Source organism: Colossoma macropomum, unplaced genomic scaffold, assembly GCF_904425465.1.
Source record: "Colossoma macropomum unplaced genomic scaffold, Colossoma_macropomum, whole genome shotgun sequence".
Taxonomy (NCBI): domain Eukaryota; kingdom Metazoa; phylum Chordata; class Actinopteri; order Characiformes; family Serrasalmidae; genus Colossoma; species Colossoma macropomum.
Window position 1 is genome coordinate 1,438,788 of NW_023494784.1, and position 22,019 is coordinate 1,460,806.

The 22,019-nt window shown below is 42.3% G+C and overlaps 1 protein-coding gene across 1 annotated transcript in view; it reads right to left on the reverse strand.

Moving 5' to 3' along the window:
• Window positions 1-408: 408 nt before the first annotated feature.
• LOC118811314 (rho GTPase-activating protein 6) overlaps window positions 409-22,019 on the reverse strand; it is a 37,508-nt gene continuing 15,897 nt past the window's right edge. Inside the window, exons 3-13 of the mRNA XM_036575477.1 lie at window positions 18,338-18,406; window positions 13,544-13,803; window positions 11,946-12,141; window positions 11,715-11,770; window positions 11,485-11,635; window positions 10,460-10,608; window positions 7,498-7,677; window positions 5,569-5,669; window positions 4,694-4,923; window positions 3,094-3,180; window positions 409-1,569 (exon numbers count right to left, since the gene is read on the reverse strand). Coding sequence (XP_036431370.1) covers window positions 1,052-1,569; window positions 3,094-3,180; window positions 4,694-4,923; window positions 5,569-5,669; window positions 7,498-7,677; window positions 10,460-10,608; window positions 11,485-11,635; window positions 11,715-11,770; window positions 11,946-12,141; window positions 13,544-13,803; window positions 18,338-18,406 — 1,997 coding nt within the window. The 3' untranslated portion in view covers window positions 409-1,051. The remainder of the gene's footprint in view (window positions 1,570-3,093; window positions 3,181-4,693; window positions 4,924-5,568; window positions 5,670-7,497; window positions 7,678-10,459; window positions 10,609-11,484; window positions 11,636-11,714; window positions 11,771-11,945; window positions 12,142-13,543; window positions 13,804-18,337; window positions 18,407-22,019) is intronic.

Here is a 22,019-nt window from a genome sequence, read left to right on the forward strand (position 1 = left end):
TTGGACTTGCTCAGGAGCGCCAGGTAAACCCAGATGACTCAGTATAAATTCTCTTGCTCATGTTCCTTTACTTAAAGATAGTTAGCTACCTTGCTAATTCTTTCCAGAAGAGAAAAATGTCAGCATAATTCTTGAGCTCAGATGGGTCTCTGAATCTGTGGGTTGTATGGTTGTTGAATTAAATTAAATTAATTAGACATTAGAATGAGACATATTTATATTTCCCACCATTACTGCATGCACATATTTTTGTATGACATACATTAGCATTCAAAAGCTTGGAATCACATTTGAGAACTATGGAATCACTGTTTTCAATGGAATTCATTTTTTTATGTTATAACTGTATATAAATTGATTTATTATGAAGCTGCCACTGTGCAAGTTCAGAGATTTTAACTAATTTGTTAGAAGCTGAAAAGAAAAATTAAGAAATAATAGAAGTGTAGAGCTGCAGAAGATTCTAAACTGACAGAGAAAGCTGTATATCACAAATGAATTTCTGATAAAATGAACGTCCTGATTTGCTTGTATTTGAAATGTAATGATCAAATCTCTTATCTAATCTAATTACTTTAAATAGATAAGTACAATATATAGTTTATCATTTAATAATATATAAAGAATAAAACATCTTGAAGTATTTTATTTATGAATAAAATAACAGCAATTATTAATATGACAAGTGATTCCAAGCTTTTGAACGCTACAGACTGGCTGGTGATCTTTTGTTTAGTTTCGGTAGACAAAACTTTAGGAAGAATTCTCTGTATGAAGTAGTGCACAAAATACACAAGTGTTTGAATCATTGCAAAGATGGAAGACAGTAATGAAAGAATACATTCATATGAAATTCATCAGTGTGTACATGAAACAGAATGATGAAAATCTGCTGTTTTTTTTTTTTAACTGACATGTAATAAAGTGACAAGAGCAAAAACAAAACCACAAAGAAAAAGAAAACATCAGTACAAAACTGCAAAAACAACATACTATCCATTGTCCTGGCTTTTGTAGGCACAGTGGCCACAAGAGGGCGCTCTTCATCATCTCACACCAGCGTTTCTGGTAGTGTGTCAACACTGTCTGATGATAAGAGCTGCCATACTTGCCAGTTGTCTCGTTGCCAGTCCTGGTATTCGCCAGCTGCAGGGTCAGTAATGTCTGTGCAGATGGACGCTGCCCCCTGGCTGTTGGGAGGGCAACTGTAGGCACTGTGGCGGTACGTTCCTGAAGACTGCAGTAACGTGGGTTGTGTTCTTTTTGGGCCGGGGTACGGAGGAGGAGGTCTGGGTGAGAGTGAGGGGGTAGGCGGGGCCAGTCTTGTCTCCTCCTCCGTTGTACTCCGTAGTTTCCAAGGCGACATTGTCGGGCTGTGCTGTGATTGGTCCAGCGGGCTGTCTCTCACAGGGCTGCTGTAGGCGCGTGTCACTGGTGGGCGTGGTCTATCTTCGGCCTCAGTCGGACAGGTATGTGTTCGACGGATAGGGGTCTTCATGTTGCCATGGTGACTGAGGAGGACTTCTGAGGAGCTAGAGAAGACCGAATCCAGCAGAATTCCATCAGAGCCTAAAACACGGAAAAATAAGTGGAAAATATTAAACACTGGTTTTTAGTACATCTTGAAAGGAAACAGCATATTAAAAAAAAAATAAATGACATTTTCTGTTCAAAAATGGACAAAAGTGCTAGCAAAATTGAGGCTTTAAAATGGCTGCTATGCTAACATGCAAACCCAATTCCAAAATAGTTGGGACAGTATGTGAAATACTAAAAAAACAGTTTTTTAAAACACTGATTAGTAAATTCTGTTTGAACACGATACAAAAACAAAATGTTTTATGTTTTACCTGATTTTAACCTTATGAATTTGGTCAGTTTTTTAAAAATATATATTCAGTGAAAATATGATGTCTGCAAAACATTACCAAAAACCTAGGACAGGAGCATGTTTACCACTGTGTTACATCACCTTTCCATTTAACAATACTTAATAATTGTGAGAGGACTGAAGACGCCAATTGAAGGATCTGAAAGTGTATTTTTTTGCCATTCTTCTGTTGTACAAATCTACACAAGCCGCCGTACAGGGCCTTTGTTGTTGTATTTTAATCTTACTAAGACACACATTTTCAATGGGAGACAATTCTGAACTGTAGGCCGGCCAGTCCAGAACCCGCACTCTCTGATTACGCAGCCATGCTGATGTGGCGTGGTGCTGTTATGTTGAAATAAGCCTTCATGTCCTTGAAAAGTACATGCTGCTCCAATATGTGTTCAGAGTTAGAGGTGCTTTCACAGATGTCTTAGTTACCCACTAATACCCCCCCTCACTATTACAGATCTTGGCTTTTGAACTTTATGCTGGTAACAATCCCGATGGTCATTTTCCTCTTTGGCCTGGAGAACATGATGTCCATTATTTCCATAAACAGTCTGAAAGCCGGACTCGTCAGACCACAAAAGATATTTCCACTGAGCATTAGTCCATTTCAGATGAGCTCAAGCCCAGAGAAGTCGGCGGCGTTTCTGGATATTGTTGGTATATGACTTCTGCTGTTGCATTGATTTATACAGTGATGGATGGTGTTTACTGGCAATAGTTTTTCAACGTTTTCCTGAGCCAATGAGATGATGTCCATAGCAGATGCATGCTGGTGTTTAACGCAGTGCTCTCTGAGGGGTCAAAGGTCACAGGCATTCAGTTTTCTCCACATTACCTAACCCATTTGTTGATATTATGCACTGTAGAGGGGTAAAATACCTAAAATCACTGCAATCACTCACTAAGGAAAGTTATTCTTAAACTTAACCTATAGATATCATACAGTGTTAGATACTACATGATCAAGTCTATTGCAGACACTGAACAACTCCACACACTCTGCGGCAAGTATGTGATGAGGCATGCAGGTAGCAACATGCTAATTGGTGGGGCATTAGCTACATTAGCCTCATAGTTTCAGTGCTAAAACTAAAGAATCAACCTTCAGGCTCCAAATATGTCTTGGCTGATGAATACATTGGAGGTAAAGTAGGGGGGGACTGTGCAAACCTTATTCATTTGCCAAACTACTCCTTTAAGCAACTCACCTGTATGTGTGTGCAGATTCCCATGAAATCCTGACTTTAGTGTAGCGTGCCATGTTCCCCACATATCGGTCTTTTCACAGGCTGCATCTGAAACAAGGAACAGCTTCAGTGTCATAGCTGACAACTAAAACAACAAGTTTCATTAACCAGCGACTCTCTAATGTTAAAAGGGCTGCATCAAGATCTCTATATTCTTTCAAAACAATACATTTTCTATGGGGATTATTTTGCCTCACGCTCTGCTTGTACTGCTCCGCCATGAATAAATGTGCCTTAAAAATATCACTTAGACCAACATTTTCTCAAAATCAGCGTCTCAGTCATCAGGCAGTCAATTCATAACCATTTCATGTAGGAACTTTCTGTGAGGGAGCTTTTAGAGGTGGACGTCTGGTTCCTATCACCACCACTGTGAACAGTTCTGACTAGTTTCTCTAGAATGGAGCGTTTCACACCAAACCACTCTGAACCGCTCTGTTTACATCTTAACCAGTTAATTATACAGGAATTTTTGAATTTTCCCCCTTGCAGAAGCAATCACAAATCTAAAGTCCAATTTTGTGGCATTTCTGACCCTTTCAGCCACCTTATAGTGCTAAATTGGATGTTGCCTGCCCACTCCAGCTCACTGTCTTTGGACTAAAGATACACTTCATTATGCTACACTTGAACATATTTACTTTAAGAGGCTCACCCTTAATATTTAATGTAAAAAACAATATAATTTTTTTCTCTATGTGAAAAAACTTTACTGTCTCTGAGTAAGAACCAATAATTGTACCAGAGCGTGGACCGCATCCGCCGACACCCAACTGAAGGGCTTTTTGATCCCCTTTAAATGTGACCCCCCTCCTTTTTTCTTCTTCTTTTTTCCCCCTTCCTGTCTTTGCAATATATAGAATATATATTCATTCATACCGTTCACACTGTTACTGTGACTTAGCTGATAATGGGTCCTTTTTCTTTTCTTTTTGCTTTGTTCCTCTGCCCTTGTTAGTACTTGGCTGCATGTTATATATGATAAAAATATTACACAGAAATGTGAAAATCTGTCATTTAAACAGGTTGCAATACACTACAAGAAATGTAGAGGGGCGCATTGCTTCTATTGTTTTTGTTGAACCGTAAAAAACATATGTTGCTGTACAGACAGAACTTTGAATGACTGCAGCAACAGAGAGAAGAGCCGTTAGATAAGTTGATTAATCTAATAATAGTCAACGGATTGATCAAATATAGAAATAAGCTTCAGTTGCAGAAAATATACTCAATACAATTCATCATTGCTGTTGTAAGAAAAGCTTGTATCCCTGAAATTGTTTATAAAGTTTATAAGAGAAAGAAAAAATGTACCAACTTTACTCAAATGTGCTTAAATGTATATTAATATTACATAATTTTCTTCCAAATTTGGATTATTTCTGCTGGTCCATTTGTCATGAAATGTTCATGCAACGTAAAGAGCAGCTGGTCTTTTCAACAGGTATAAAAATAACAGTAAAAAAGTGGAGTTACGAGGTTTTAATATAAATATTCTGTTAATGCTTTCACATAATATACTAATATAAAATATATTTCCTTTCTATATGCCCAGACTTACCTGTGTGAGTGAGTGGAGGTGGTGTTGGGACTCTGAAGTGTCCAGCAGGGGGCAGTCTCTCTGGACTCTGGACGCCCCCGCCCCCTGCAGACAGCCACTGCGACAGCGTGGGGGAGTTGTTCTCGTATGGAGAAACTTCTCCGCTGGATGCTTTGTTGGAGTCGGTGGAGGAACAGCATTCGCCCAGACTGAACGAGTCCTCCGGCTCCGGCTCCTGCGTGGCTGGACTCCTGCCAAACGTCATTACATCACACCGTTAATCACACAGCCTAATCCGGTTATCTAACAGCAGGTCACACTGTTCTCAGCAGCTTTCTGCTTACATCAAGAATCACTTCAGTAGAGGAGTTCTGCAAAGTAAAGGAAGCGCTGCTGCACTTTTATTAGAACTTACAACCAAATCAGGCAGCACTTTATTGGATAGTCCACTTTGGATGCTTTGTAGATACTTAATTTACTTTTAAGTTACATTCAACTAAATATCTACTAAACTGACCATAATTATCTTTAACTCTAAACCTGCTCTAATCCTCACCCTAACCTTAACCTCAACCCAAAACCTTAAACCCAATCCTCTCCCTGGTCCTAGCCCTGACCCTGGTCCAAGTCCTAACCTCAACCCCACCACTGTTTAAATAGAAAGCAGAAGGAATCATTTCATAGTATGTGTAAATATCTATTTAGGGCTGGTGGGATTACTCATTAAAAATCGTTTAAAAAACTTGACTTGATTCAAACTGATTACTGGATTAGCACTGCTTAAAAAATCATTAAAATGTACAATGTGTGTGAACCTGCTTAGTGAATCAGCTGTGATAAATTAATAGGGTTTCTGATATTTAATACATGAGGGTTTCAAAGCAGTCCTGACTCACTCTGAGTGAGACGTCTTCCTCCTCCTCAGCAGGTAATCCACCACGTCACAGTCCGTTTCCAGTAAACTCAGCAGAACCTCGTGCTGAAGCTCCGCTGGAATCTACAGGAAACATCATCATCAGAATCTAGATAACTGAGCATAACCACAGAATGGCTGCAGCATAACCACAGAGGTAGCTCTACTCAGAGAGCAGCATATATCGGTCTGCTGGTTTGATAAGGTCGGCGCTGCTGGTCCCCCCTCAGACCACCCAGATTACTGTCCTGCATACAAGGTCTGACTGTCTTTAAACCTCAAACAGGTGATTCAGTGGAGGATGTTGTTGCTGACACTGCGCTCGATTGAGAATATTTAAGAAACTAGTTTACAAAGTATAACAAAAGACGGAAAAATAAGCAACTGGACTGCGAGTGGAAAATGAACGGTTGAAAGTGGGATTTTGTCTAATACTCTGCTTAACCACTAGTGGGCCTCCTGGAACACTGAGCAACAAGCCAGTTTCATGCCAGCTTTGCTGTCAGGGTGCATAACCACAGAAATGGGTGTAGTGTAACCACAGAGACAGCTAATGTAACCTCTGAAACAGGTGTAGCATAACTACAGAGATAGATCTAGTATTTCTAGGGAAACAGGTATAGTGTAACCACAAGGATAGCACTAGCATAGCCACAGAGATGGTTCTAGAGTAACCAGAGAAACATGTGTAGTGTAACCACAGAGATAGCACTAGAGTAACCATGAAAACGGCTGTAGCGCAACCACAGAGATAGTTCTAGAGTAACCATGAAAATGGGTGTGGCATAACCACAGAAATAGCTCTAGAGTAACCATAGAAACAGGTGTAGCGTAACCACAGAGATAGCACTAGAGTAACCATGGAAACAGGTGTAGCGTAACCATAGAGATAGCTCTAGAGTAACATAGCTCTAGAGTAACCATAGAAATGGGTGTTGTGTAACCATAGAGATAGCTCTAGAGTAACCATAGAAATGGGTGTAGCATAACCATGGAGATAGCTCTAGAGTAACCATAGCTTGAGTAACCATAGAAATGGGTGTAGTGTAACCATAGAGATAGCTCTAGAGTAACCATAGAAATGGGTGTAGTGTAACCATAGAGATAGCTCTAGAGTAACCATAGCTTGAGTAACCGTAGAAATGGGTGTAGCATAACCATAGAGATAGCTCTAGAGTAACCATAGCTCTAGAGTAACCATAGCTCTAGAGTAACCATAGAAACGGGTGTAGCGTAATCACAGAGATAGCACTAGAGTAACCATGGAAACAGGTGTAGCGTAACCATAGAGATAGCTCTAGAGTATCATAGCTCTAGAGTAACCATAGAAATGGGTGTAGCGTAACCATAGAGATAGCTCTAGACTAACCATAGTTCTAGAGTAACCATAGAAATGGGTGTAGCATAACCATAGAGATAGCTCTAGACTAACCATAGCTCTAGAGTAACCATGAAAACGAGTGTAGCGCAACCACAGAGATAGCTTAACCAGAATGGTTAATAATAATTTTATTTGCACTGAGTTTTAAAAAAACATTGACAGTTCATAAAGTAAAAATAAGGTAAAAAATAAAACATTTTGTTTTTGTACCGTGTTCAAACAGAATTTACTAATTAGTGCTTTCTGTTTTTATTAGGGTGTAGCATGAAGATGGATATGCGTGTTAGGTAACCATGATAATGTCTGCAGCGTAACCATGGAAATAGGTGTAGCATAACCATGGAAATGTGTTTTGTAAACATGGATACGATGGTTTTAATTAATCAGCATGTAATTCTGTTTCCTTTTGAATTTGATTTACCACAGCTAGGCAGTGAGTGTACGCTACCAAAAAGCGTACGCTAATTTATCATAATTCATCACAGTAACAATAACATTTCATTACATCATTCACCCCTAACTCCAGCTTACCATAAAGAGGGACTCATGGGAAGCGATCATGCGCTGAACCACGCTGATGACGGCAGCACTTTCTTCGGCCCGTGCAGAACTTTGAACGCTGAACTCCTTCTCCGAATTCTTCTGTTTGTGCAGCACATTCGGACCAAAGATGGTGGCCAGGTTCAGAGCGGTCATCTTATTACCTGGAACCTGAGAGAAGCAGCATAAGCAACAAACATGAAGAATAAATTAGAGGGATTTATTGATCCAAACGCTGATAAAAATCCCATTCAACCTGTAAACTGTAGCACACAACCCAATTTATATCACAATACCTACATTTAGAGTCAGTTATTCATTCAGCCTAATGAGAAACTGTAGAGCAGACTCAGTTTATATCACAATACCTACATTTAGAGTCGGTTATTCATTCAGCCTAATGAGAAACTGTAGAACAGACTCGGTTTATATCACAATACCTACATTTAGAGTCAGTTAGTCATTCAGCCTAATGAGAAACTGTAGAACAAACTCAGTTTATATCACAATACCTACATTTAGAGTCAGTTAGTCATTCAGCCTAATGAGAAACTGTAGAACAGACTCAGTTTATATCACAATACCTACATTTAGAGTCAGTTATTCATTCAGCCTAATGAGAAACTGTAGAGCAGACTCAGTTTATATCACAGTACTGTATTGTGAGAAACTGTATTGTGAGTCTGTTCTACAGTTTCTCATTAGGCTGAATGAATAACTGACTCTAAATGTAGGTATTGTGATATAAACTGAGTCTGTTCTACAGTTTCTCATTAGGCTGAATGAATAACTGACTCTAAATGTAGGTATTGTGATATAAACTGAGTCTGTTCTACAGTTTCTCATTAGGTTGAATGGGATTTCCTCTATAGAGTTCTGTAAAGCTTGTCCTTAGAAATGTAGCTATTAAAGAATCTATTTGTGGGCGAGGCCTTGAAAACACAGTTGCATGATTTTTATAGTGTTAGTTTTATGGCTGTGTTAACTTAAGTAAGCAAAAGCAAAACTTTTTATTTTTAGAGTACGTTTTTGTAACAGCTCCAGGAAGATGTCAGAATGTTCCCACGGTGTCAGAATTCTAGCTGTAAAACAGAGTTCACACATGTATGTATTGGCCAGCTTGCCTGGTTTCAGCAGGATTAAAGCGGTTTATTAGGTTTTGTTATGACATTTTGACTAACAGCTCTTTAATGAGGCTGAAAATGACCACACTTTGGCTCAGACTCTTTCAGGCAGCACTGTCAGCTCACAGCCTAATGAAAACAGTTTCTCCTTCACTGCAGGAGTGTGATTTATTCGACTGACGCAGCTGTAAAGATTCCAGATTTGGCTATAACCACCATCCAAGCATCTACCCATCTTTCCATCAATCCGCTCCTCTATACTTCTACCTCTCAGTGTGTCTCACCTGCTCCCCCTGGCTGTCGACAGTATCCTCTGTGTGACTGGCTACAGGCTACCGACAAGTTGGGAGTGGAATTTTTTCGAGATACAGTTGGGTTAGGGTGGAATTTTGTAAAGCTACAGTGAGGTTGGGGTGGAATTTTGTGGAGCCACAGTGAGGTTGGGGTGGAATTTTGTGGAGCCACAGTGAGATTGGGGTGGAATTTTGTGGAGCCACAGTGAGGTTGGGGTGGAACTTTGTGGAGCTACAGTGAGGTTGGGGTGGAATTTTGTGGAGCCACAGTGAGGTTGGGGTGGAATTTTGTAAAGCTACAGTGAGGTTGGGGTGGAATTTTGTGGAGCCACAGTGAGATTGGGGTGGAATTTTGTGGAGCCACAGTGAGGTTGGGGTGGAACTTTGTGGAGCTACAGTGAGGTTGGGGTGGAATTTTTTCAAGATACAGTGAGGTTGGAGTGGAACTTTGTGGAGCTATAGTGAGATTGGGGTGGAATTTTGTGGAGCCACAGTGAGGTTGGGGTGGAATTTTGTGGAGCCACAGTGAGGTTGGGGTGGAACTTTGTGGAGCCACAGTGAGATTGGGGTGGAATTTTGTGGAGCCACAGTGAGGTTGGAGTGGAACTTTGTGGAGCTACAGTGAGGTTGGAGTGGAATTTTGTGGAGCTACAGTGAGGTTGGAGTGGAACTTTGTGGAGCTATAGTAAGGTTGGGGTGGAACTTTGTGGAGCTACAGTGAGGTTGGAGTGGAACTTTGTGGAGCTACAGTGAGGTTGGAGTGGAACTTTGTGGAGCTACAGTGAGGTTGGAGTGGAATTTTGTGGAGCTACAGTGAGGTTGGAGTGGAACTTTGTGGAGCTATAGTAAGGTTGGGGTGGAACTTTGTGGAGCTACAGTGAGGTTGGAGTGGAACTTTGTGGAGCTACAGTGAGGTTGGGGTGGAATTTTGTGGAGCTACAGTGAGGTTGGAGTGGAACTTTGTGGAGCTACAGTGAGGTTGGAGTGGAACTTTGTGGAGCTACAGTGAGGTTGGGGTGGAATTTTATGGAGCTACAGTAAGGATGGGGTGGAATTTTGTGGAGCTACAGTGAGGTTGGAGTGGAACTTTGTGGAGCTACAGTGAGGTTGGGGTGGAATTTTGTGGAGCTACAGTGAGGTTGGGGTGGAATTTTATGGAGTTACAGTCGGGTTGGGATGGAAGTTTGTGGAGCTACAGTCAAAATTTTAGCTGTAAAACAGAGTTCACACATGTATGTATTGGCCAGCTTGCCTGGTTTCAGCAGGATTAAAGCGGTTTATTAGGTTTTGTTATGACATTTTGACTAACAGCTCTTTAATGAGGCTGAAAATGACCACACTTTGGCTCAGACTCTTTCAGGCAGCACTGTCAGCTCACAGCCTAATGAAAACAGTTTCTCCTTCACTGCAGGAGTGTGATTTATTCGACTGATGCAGCTGTAAAGTTTCCAGATTTGGCTATAACCACCATCCAAGCATCTACCCATCTTTCCATCAATCCGCTCCTCTATGCTTCTACCTCTCAGTGTGTCTCACCTGCTCCCCCTGGCTGTTGACGGTATCCGCTGCGTGATTGGCTACAGTGGACAGGAAGTGGAGAAGGCGCTGCAGTGTGTCGCTGTTGCAGGCAGGAAGCAGGCAGATGAGCAGCTGCAGGACAGAGTTCTGCTCCGAGACGTCCAGCGCTGGAAAAGTACGCAGAGTCATAGATACAGGTCAGCATCTCCTGAGACGCCATTTTCTGCTGATTGTATTCATCTCAAAGGGAAAAGAACAGACAGGTACAAACTACAGTACCGAGGCGTATTCAGTTACTAACACAAGGCACCAGTTGTGACTGTAATTTTGTCAGTTTAGTCAGGTTGGGGTGGAAGTTTGTTGGGCTACAATCAGGTTCAGACAGAATTTTCTCACAATATAGTCAGACTGGGATGGATTTATTAAACTACAGTTGGGTTGGGAGTGGAATTTTGAGGAGCTTCAGTCAGGTTGGGATGGAAGTTTGTTGGGCTACAGTCGGACTAGGGTGGCATTTTGTGGAGCTACAGTTGAATTGGGATGAAACTGTGTCATATTACATTCGGATTCAGACAGAATTTCCTCGGAATACAGTCAGATTGGGATGGAATTTTATTAAACTACAGTCAGGTTGGGGTGGAATTTTGTGGAACTACAGTCAGGTTGGGAACGGAATTTTGTGAGGCTACAGTAAGGTTGGAATGGAAGTTTGTTGGGCTACAGTCAGACTGGGGTGGCATTTTGTATAGTTGGGTTGGGATGGAATTTGTCAAGATACAGTGGGGTTGGGATGGAATTTTGTTGTGCTTCAAACAGAAATTTAATGGTCTAGAGTTGGATTGGGAGAAAGCTTTCTCAGGCTGCAGTCAGCATTAGAGTCAGGTTGGGACAGAATTCTGTCCAGTTACGGAGAGGTTTGGATGAATTTGGTGCTGTGGTTCAGTCAGACTCGGGTAAAATGTTCTCAGGATATATTTGGGTTTGCTTAAAATTTCAGGCCCAATTAAAGCCTAATAAATCTGTCCACCATGTATTGCTCTCACATGTGCAGTTGATAAAGGCTGTGTAGAGCTCTCTGGTCAGCAGAGGGTCAGGCATGTCCCTGAGGAACTCTTTCAGCAGGGCAGCTACGTCATGGACACTGTGTTCTGGTCCCAGAGTCACATCCACGCCCTGATCAAACTCCTCACACAGCTACACACAAACACAGCCATGAACAACAGCTATAAATGCTTGACTTCCAAGGAGAAATTATTGCCGGCAGCAATCTCACCTGTCGGACTCTCTTCTTGGAGCTTCCAACTCGAAAAATCCCAACAGTCTGCAGACCTGAATCAGACACAGAGCAGTTATCACTGTCTAGCCCAAACCCAGATGTTCTCCACAGGTTCAGAAAAAGCAGGTCCATAAATACACTTCACTTTGTCCTCCCGCAGTAAAATGAGGCCGGGATGCTAACGGCCTGCTAATGACCTAATCCCTGCAGGTTTATTAGGAAAGGTACCGTATTTCTCCAGATGTTGGCAGCAGAGCTCCAGCACGCGTGGAACCTGTCTGTAGATGGGGTTCAGGCTCAGCTTCTTATCTCTCTTCTTGTCTTTCTTATCGAGCGACTCTGCAGGCAGAGACAGCTGCAGCGCCTCCAGCAGGCGAGACTGACCGTCATCCAGGTCTGTGATGCTGTCCACAGACATGCCGCCCTGTAGGTGGAAAGGCAGTCAGAACATTACCGACTTTTTAAAGGACCAAGAAATATCTCGCCTTCTTTGATCTGAGATCATTACAATAATCACACCAAAAATGCCAACCAATAAAGACTCAAACTGAGCCCAATTTTACACACAAAAAACGCGTATCATGTTTTTCTGCATTGTATGGATGCAATAAATATCAGGCTGATCCATTAGACCTCATTTGTCCTGGTTGTAGTCCAAAATAAAAGTGCATCATGATGGTGGCAGAAGAGCTCATGTTGTTTGTGGAAGAGCATTAAAAATGTAGGTGTGTTCAACATTCCATAAGGAAAAAGAATATATTCCAAATGTATTTTTTGCAATGTATGAAAATGGCAAAAAAATGTATTTGATAAATATATTTGTAAAATGTAAATTTCTAGTTATGTTTATACTCATTGTGTTGTAACTACCTCATACCACTCAGTGCAACACCTGCTCTCATGTACACACAACAAAACTGTCTTATATGCTTCTGTAAATATGCAATAGATATACTTTATTTCTACTCTCTCATACTTTAACATATGGCTTATTTTTTATTTCTGCCTAATTTATGTACGTTTATGTGCAATTATATGTGTCGCTACTGTAGCACTGCAATTTCTGTTCAGGACCAAGAAAGTTCTGTCTGTCTGTCTATCTATCTATCAGTCTGTCTGTCTGTCTGTCTGTCTATCTATCTATCTATCTGTCTGTCTGTCTGTCTGTCTATCTCTCTGCCTGTCCATCTATCTATCTATCTATCTATCTATCTATCTATCTATCTATCTATCTGTCTGTCTGTCTGTCTGTCTATCTCTCTGCCTGTCTATCTATCTATCTATCTATCTATCTATCTGTCTGTCTGTCTGTCTGTCTATCTCTCTGCCTGTCTATCTATCTATCTATCTATCTATCTATCTATCTATCTATCTGTCTGTCTGTCTGTCTGTCTGTCTGTCTGTCTGCCTGTCTGTCTGTCTAAGGGCCGTATCAATTAGCACTGTACATCACATTGCTAAAAACAGCAACAGCTGCATTGAAGCTTGGATTTTTTCTGTACTTTAGTCCATGTTTACAGGTCACAGTGTAAAACAGCTTCAGAAACCACATAATCACGTCTATTAGAGGTAACAGTTCAACACTGTTTGATGTGGGCAGTTAGCACCTCGCTAATTGGTGCTGTATGAGCTTACTTGTTAGCTACACTAGCATCCAGTCTGTAATGGAAGCGAACTTCAGACACCAAGCTTGTCTTGGCTGATCGACTCCATTTAAGGAAGCTTGTGCTCAGCACAGCTTGTATACATTGTATTTTTGGCTGATTTATTTATGCAGTGCATCTAATCTCAGCAGATAATAAGAAATGATCACTACAAGCACTGACCCGTCTGCGAGAGCGGGCTACGGCCTCTGGGCTGACGGGGGACGCGGGTTCGTTGTTGGTCTCGGAGGCGGAGCTGAGGGAGGAGTTGCTGCTGTAGAAGTGTCTGTGACTGGCTCTCTGTCCGGTCAAGTGCAGGAGGAACGAGGCCAAATTGGCTGTCGAATCGCGCTGGTCCTCTCGTGCGTCCTGCCGCAGCTTGAGCCAGCGATCGTTAGCGATGACCTGCTGCAGCGGCACACCGAACGCCTGCGGCACATACTCTGAGAGAGAGAGTGAGACAGAACAGGTTTATCCTCCAAATGTTTTATGACTTTCCTTAGGCTACTAAAATGTGCCTCCACACAACATTAAAGGTGCATCTACTTGCACTGCGTTGCTCCTGTATAGTCAGGCTAAATGTTAGCGCTTAGGCCTGTTTCACACATACAGCCTCTGAGAGATCTGGAAGAGTGACTTCTACACCTCACACACATTTATCATTCACATCTCATTGCTTTTATGACAAAAATCTCATATCTCCAAAATGGCAACATTACAGGAGAAGGAACAACATCGTCAGCTCTGGTGAGAAGCTAATGGAACAAAGTAACAAATGGCACCAAACATTTGGGTGGTGGATCATTCTCAGCACTGCAGTAACACTGACGTGGTGGTGGTGTGTTAGTGTGTGTTGTGCTGGTCTGAGTGGATCAGACACAGCAGTGCTGCTGGAGTGTTTAAACACCGTGTCAACTCAATGTCCACTCTATTAGACACTCCTACCTTGTCAGTCCACCTTGTAGATGTAAAGTCAGAGACGATAGCTCATCTGCTGCTGCACAGTTTGTGCTGGTCATCCTCTAGTCCTTCATCAGTGGTCACAGGACGCTGCCCACAGGAGGCTGTTGGCTGGATATTTTTGGTTGGTGGACTATTCTCAGTCCAGCAGCGACACTGAGGTATTTAAAAACTCCAGCAGCACTGCTGTGTCTGATCCACTCAGTAAGTGGAGCTGATAAAATAGACAATGAGCGTAGAAACAAGCAGGTGGTCATAATGTTGTGCCTGATCGGTGTATTCTTTTTCCATATGGGTTGCCAGGCCATGACGTGAGACAACACGATTTAATAGCAGACGTCTGCCGGTGTCTGTTTACAGCAGAAAGGTTTGGCATGAACTTTAAACAGCCGTATCCATCAGCGGTGACAGCAGAGCACAGAGCGTTACATGGTTGGGAACAAATGAGACACAAAAATTTGTTTTTTTTTTAATAAAATTGTCAGATAAATCAAACTATCTGTGCAGCACGGACGTAATGGAGGAGAACGCAAACATCCCTCTGATGTTTACTGACGAACGTGAGCGCAGCTGTCAACCCATACAGTTTACTTGCTATTACACTGTAGATTTGGAAATACACAGCTGTGGAATATCGTATGGAAAACTGGGAACCTAGTCAATCTGGGGAACTCCAGCCAATAATTCAGTATATACTAATTTGTTTTTCACTTTCTGACTTGCTGGCGTAAACAGTAATCTGATCAGACAGTGTGGGGTGGTGGGGGTGGTGGGGGTGTGATCATGCTGGTTTGTGTGGAATTCCTCTGTGGGGCGCAGACAAAACACGTCACCTCAGACGAGAAAGAGCCAAAACATCAGAGTGTCGTCGTTCTGTCTGATTGCAGGAGAACATCTAATGTGTCACGTCTGATGACTAATTTACTTAAAAATGCTTTAACGACTTTTATTCTGTCAGCTCATCGCAGAACACAGCCTGACTCTCTCTCTACTGTCTCTCTCTCTTTCCTTTTTTTCTCTCTACTGTCTCTCTGCTCTTTTTCTCTCTACTGTCTCTCTCTCTGCCCTTTTTCTCTCTACTGTCTTTCTCTCTCGACTGTCTCTCCCTCTGCTCTCTCTCTCTACTGTCTTTCTCACTGCACTTTCACTCTACTCTCTCTCTCTCTCTGTTCTTTCTCTCTCTACTCTCTCTCTCTGCTTTTTCTCTCTACTGTATCTCTCTCTGTTCTTTCTCTCTCTACTCTCTCTCTGCTTTTTCTCTCTAGTGTCTCTCTGCTCTTTCCCTCTCTACCGTCTCTCTCTCTGCTCATTCTCTCTACTGTCTCTCTCTCTGCTCTTTCTCTCTACTATCTCTCTGAGCTCTTTCTCTCTCTATTGTCTCTCTGCTCTTTCTTTCTCTACTGTCTCTCTCTGCTCTCTCTCTCTCTACCTCTGCTCTTTCTCTCTCTCTGCTCTCTCTCTCTACCTCTGCTCTTTCTCTCTCTACTGTCTCTCGCTCTCTGTGTTCTCTCACTCTGCTGTCTCTCTTTCTGCTCTTTCTTTTTCTCTACTGTCTCTTTCTCTCCCCTCTCTATAATGTGTTGTATACAGAACCTTGTTGAAAAGGGTTCTATAGAACACCAAAAAGAGTTTTTCTATTATATACATGCTTGACATCATAACAATAGCTGTATAGAACCATGTACAGCACATTCTCCATCAATCTGAAGAACTATTTCAGGATGCAGCCCCTACGTTTGTATGTGTATTTAACTGTGAGAGTCTGTTTAGCTGTTTAACTACATGTGTCAGTGAATGTATTCAGTTTAAAGGCTGTGAAGGTAAGAGTTACGGTCTGTCTACGCTGACCCCTGTGTATGATGACACTGGCCACACCCTCTTTAGCTCTAGTGTGTGTCTGTTCTGCCAAATCACAAAGAGGAAAAGCACTTCACCCCTAAACTCTATCGAATTTCTGCAGATACAGTAACATGGAAAAAATGTCACCTTGCAGTCTTTAATTTGACATATTGCAGCTTACAGTATGATCTGCTGTTTACAAAACACACGGCTGAACACTCAATACGGGCGAATATTTCCATGAGATGTGGCACTTTTTTGCCTGATCAACTAGTTCAGAGCAGAGAAGACAGGAAAAGAGAGTCTGAGCTGGTCTGATTCACTGTTAACACTGGCTTCCAGTCAACGTCTGCACTGACTACAAGGTCTTAAAAGGGAATTACACTGTTTCTAAATTTCTGAGTAAGATGTAAACAGAGTCATTCAAGTGGTTTGGTGTGAAACGCTCTGTTCTAGAGAAACTTACAGAGTCAGAACTGTTCACAGTGGTGGTGATAGGAACCAGACGTCCTCTAAAACCAGACCTCTAAAAGCTCCCTCACAGAAAGTTACTACATGAAATGGTTATGAATTCACTGCCTGATGACTGAGACACTGATTTTGAGAAAATGTTGGTCTAAGTGATATTTTTAAGGCACATTTATTCATGGCGGAGCAGTACAAGCAGAGCGTGAGGCAAAATAATCCCCATAGAAAATGTATTGTATTGAAAGAATATAGAAATCTTGATGCAGCCCTTTTAACATTCACTGTGTGATGACTGAGACACTGTTTTATCATAGTTCTGAGATCAAATTTGGCACAAAATAGTTTATTTATTTATTTATTCATGGTGGAGGGATTACGGAGCCCCTGAAGGGACGTGGTGTATTTGTTTTTTAGGTAAAAATCTGGTGCGTACCAGGTGAGCACCAAGTATTATGTGGTGAGCACCCGATGCTATGTGATGAGACTAACCAGTTAGAACCTACACGATCTTACTGAAGTTTATATGGAGTTTGATAAGGAAAATCTGATATATGTGTTGTATGTATGTATGTATGTATGTATGTGTAGTATATATTATATATATATAGCTGATGTATCCTGCCTTCACGCCAATGACACTGGATAGGGCTCCAGCACCCCCCCACGACCCAGAGAGGATAAGCAGTTTAGATGCTGTATTATAGTATGTATGTATGTATATATATATATATATATATATATGTATAATGATGTATATATATGCTGCATGCCGATACGATAGTGTATGCATAGATATTGTCTACATATAATATTATTATATCATATATATATGCATATATACATATATGCATATATACATACATACATATATACATACATACATACATATACATATATTCAGATTTTCCATTATAACTCCATATAAACTCAGAAGACTCGTGTAGGTTCACTGGTGGTTCTGGATAGTAAATGTCTATATTTGTGTTGTAGTCATGGCGACCCCTGGTTCCTATCACCACCACTGTAAAGACGTCTGAACCATTTCACACCAAACCACTCTGGAATCTCTCTGTTCACATATCAGTTTTGAAGAATTCAGTGGGATTCTTCATTTAAAGCTCTTGGTGGCCGTGCTCTGGCTCAGCTGAGGGGTCTTACTGCAAACTGTGAGGGTCTCTTACAGCTCAGTCATTTCTAATGCAGCTCCTAAAATCTATAACAGCATTAAAAAAATATTAGGAATGCAAGCTGATTGGTTTATTCAAATGAATATTAAAAACATATTTGTTTAAACTAAAACATGCCTAGAGGTTCTGTGGCTCTTGTTCTCCTGTTTGTAACTGTGCTATTATTTTCATTTGGAGTTTGTATATTTCCAGTGTTTAGTGACATTCCTGCATGAAGCGCTTTGAGATTTGGTAACTAAAATGAAAAATGCTGTATATTTAGAAATATGTTATTATCATATCAGTGCCAGAACAATTCCAGATTTCCAGATTGGAAGCATCTGATTGGTCGCCGTGCTGCTTACACACTGGAGGACCTCTGTGATTGGTCAGAGCAAATATTTCCAAATAAAATTAGGAATGCTTGAATAAACAGAAGGCCATTACTGCAGAGTCTAGAAGTATAATTCTGCAGTACATTTTAATCTAGATTAGCCTAATAGTCCTGAGTTTCAGTCTTTAGTGAACACTAAATACCAAATACCTTTATCCTTCTTTTCTTTTCCCAGATAATCCAGCTTCTTCCTCAGTGACTTCTTCCTTTTCTGCCCATCTGAAAGAAAATTACAAATTACACATCATTTCAAATCTGGATCGTCACAGAGTAAACAGTGTGTAAACCAAGACCAGCAGCTTGTTAAGACATTTCCCTCATGAGAACAAGACCAAAGGCAGGGCTAACTAGCTCCATATGTTGTGCAAATCATTTCATTAGGACTTTGAAGGGCTCATATCCTGTATTTGTCTTGTATATTAAGTACAGATTTATGTACCAAAAGCAGTTTTAATTGATTTTTACATCACTATTTTCCAATCTCTCTTTATACCTTAGAATTACAAGAAAAAACAATCTGTTTTTGTTACTGTGCCTGACTGATATATGTAAATGAGCTATGTTCTGATTGGCTGCCCTGTATTGTGCCTTCTCTGGGCAGTCTAGGCCAAAACACTCTTCTTCAGCATGAATTGGTGGAGCTAAACCACTGTAAGTTGAATAGGTGGGGCTAAACTGCTGTAGGCTGAATGGGCGGGGCTAAACTGCTGTAGGCTGAATGGGTGGAGCTAAACTGCTGTAGGCTGAATGAGTGGAGCTAAACTGCTGTAGGTTGAATGGGTGGGGCTAAACTGCTGTAGGCTGAATGGGCGGGACTAAACAACTCCAGGCTGAATGGGTGGGGCAAAACAGCTGTAGGCTGAATGGGTGGGGCTAAACTGCTGTAGGCTGAATGGGCGGGACTAAACAACTCCAGGCTGAATGGGTGGGGCTAAACAGCTGTAGGCTGAATGGGCGGGGTTAAACTGCTGTAGGCTGAATGGGTGGGGCTAAACAGCTGTAGGCTGAATGGTGGGGCTAAACTGCTGTGGGCTGAATGGGCGGGGCTAAACAGCTGTAGGCTAAATGGGTGGGGCTAAACTGCTGTAGGCTGAATGAGTGGAGCTAAACTGCTGAGGTTGAATGGGCGGGGCTAAACTGCTGTAGGCTGAATGGGCGGGACTAAACAACTCCAGGCTGAATGGGTGGGGCTAAACTGCTGTAGGCTGAATGGGTGGGGCTAAACTGCTGTAGGCTGAATGGGCGGGACTAAACAACTCCAGGCTGAATGGGTGGGGCTAAACAGCTGTAGGCTGAATGAGCAGGGCTAAACTGCTGTGGGCTGAATGGGCGGGGTTAAAACTGCTGTAGGCTGAATGGGTGGGGCTAAACAGCTGTAGGCTGAATGGTGGGGCTAAACTGCTGTGGGCTGAATGGGCGGGGCTAAACAGCTGTAGGCTAAATGGGTGGGGCTAAACTGCTGTAGGCTGAATTGGTGGGGAGCTAAACTGCTGTAGGCTGAATGGGCGGGGCTAAACTGCTGTAGGCTGAATGGGTGGGGCTAAACAGCTGTAGGCTGAATGGTGGGGCTAAACTGCTGTGGGCTGAATGGGCGGGGCTAAACAGCTGTAGGCTAAATGGGTGGGGCTAAACTGCTGTAGGCTGAATGAGTGGAGCTAAACTGCTGTAGGTTGAATGGGCGGGGCTAAACTGCTGTAGGCTGAATGGGCGGGACTAAACAACTCCAGGCTGAATGGGTGGGGCTAAACTGCTGTAGGCTGAATGGGTGGGGCTAAACTGCTGTAGGCTGAATGGGCGGGACTAAACAACTCCAGGCTGAATGGGTGGGGCTAAACAGCTGTAGGCTGAATGAGCAGGGCTAAACTGCTGTGGGCTGAATGGGCGGGGTTAAACTGCTGTAGGCTGAATGGGTGGGGCTAAACAGCTGTAGGCTGAATGGTGGGGCTAAACTGCTGTGGGCTGAATGGGCGGGGCTAAACAGCTGTAGGCTAAATGGGTGGGGCTAAACTGCTGTAGGCTGAATTGGTGGGGCTAAACTGCTGTAGCTGAATGGGCGGGGCTAAACAGCTGTAGGCTGAATGGGTGGGGCTAAACAGCTGTAGGCTGAATGGTGGAGCTAAACTGCTGTAGGCTGAATGGGCGGGGCTAAACAGCTGTAGGCTGAATGGTGGGGCTAAACAGCTGTAGGCTGAATGGGTGGGGCTAAACAGCTGTAGGCTGAATGGTGGGGCTAAACAGCTGTAGGCTGAATCGTGGGGCTAAACAGCTGTAGGCTGAATGGGTGGGGCTAAACAGCTGTAGGCTGAATGGTGGAGCTAAACAGCTGTAGGCTGAATGGTGGGGCTAAACAGCTGTAGGCTGAATGGGTGGGGCTAAACAGCTGTAGGCTGAATGGGCGGAGCTAAACAGCTGTAGGCTGAATGGGTGGAGCTAAACAGCTGTAGGCTGAATGGTGGGGCTAAACAGCTGTAGGCTGAATGGTGGGGCTAAACAGCTGTAGGCTGAATGGGTGGGGCTAAACAGCTGTAGGCTGAATGGGTGGGGCTAAACAGCTGTAGGCTGAATGGGTGGGGCTAAACAGCTGTAGGCTGAATGCGTTGGGCTAAACAGCTGTAGGCTGAATGCGTTGGGCTAAACTGCTGTAGGCTGAATGGGCGGGGCTAAACAGCTGTAGGCTGAATGCGTTGGGCTAAACAGCTGTAGGCTGAATGCGTTGGGCTAAACTGCTGTAGGCTGAATGGGCGGGGCTAAACAGCTGTAGGCTGAATGGGCGGGATGAAACCGATGTAGGTTTTCCACAGTACAGTTCCTCTTATATCATAGATCCAGCAGAATCTGATGTTTCCTTAGTGAGACTGTTGCCTGTTGCGTATGTGACGACTGCTCAGAAGAGCCGTTGCTGAAAGGACATGATGTTATGCTGAAAGCTTGTGCAGACACATACTGAGCCTGCACTCTGTACTCGCACTGCAGAACACGGTGCCAAACCCGTTCCTGCTCTTCCTGCGGGGTTTGAAGAGGGTTAAGCTGGCTTTTCACTATGAAACTTTGATGCAACTTTAATTGCTCGAAACTTACATGAAAATAAATTTCACTTGAGTTGCATAATATAAAGTTTCCTGTTTCCTTCCTTGAAATTCACCCACAACAGCTGCAAACATCTCAACCATTTCAAGTTTCATGAAACAGCTAATCAGAATGCTGATAATGTACCATGTAATTATTATCATGGGCCAAAAAATATATTTGTTAAATATATATTTTAAAATTCATTTATTAGTATTAGTTATTCTCTGTGTTCAGTTGAGTGTAATGAAGGTTCCAGATGTAACTAAACGTTCTTCTGTGATCTGCACTGTACTTTACATTAACCATGTCCGTCTGCAGTCAGACTCTCACACACAATGTATTTCACATAAACAAGATATCAGATCATAACTGCATTTTTACAGAGTATCAATACCCACAACACTCGCTTCTGTCCTGTTAAAGGATCATTAGATCAGATTTAAAATGAAGATACTGGAACACAAATTCATTTCTAAAGGTATCAGACAGTGAAGAGCATCAGACAGGATTCTGGATATTTTCATACATTTTCAGATGGATTTGATAAACACATTTACATACAGTTATTATTGGTGGGCTCATTATTATTTTGGGAATGTATTTCAACATGGACTGCAATGTATACAAAATACATGTCCATATATATTTCTTCCATATGGGATATTTAGCACAATTAGCATGCTAAATGCTAACTCTGTCACAAACACAGAGACCCAGAGATCTTCTATATCATCTCTCACACTTCACTCCTGGCACTCATCCC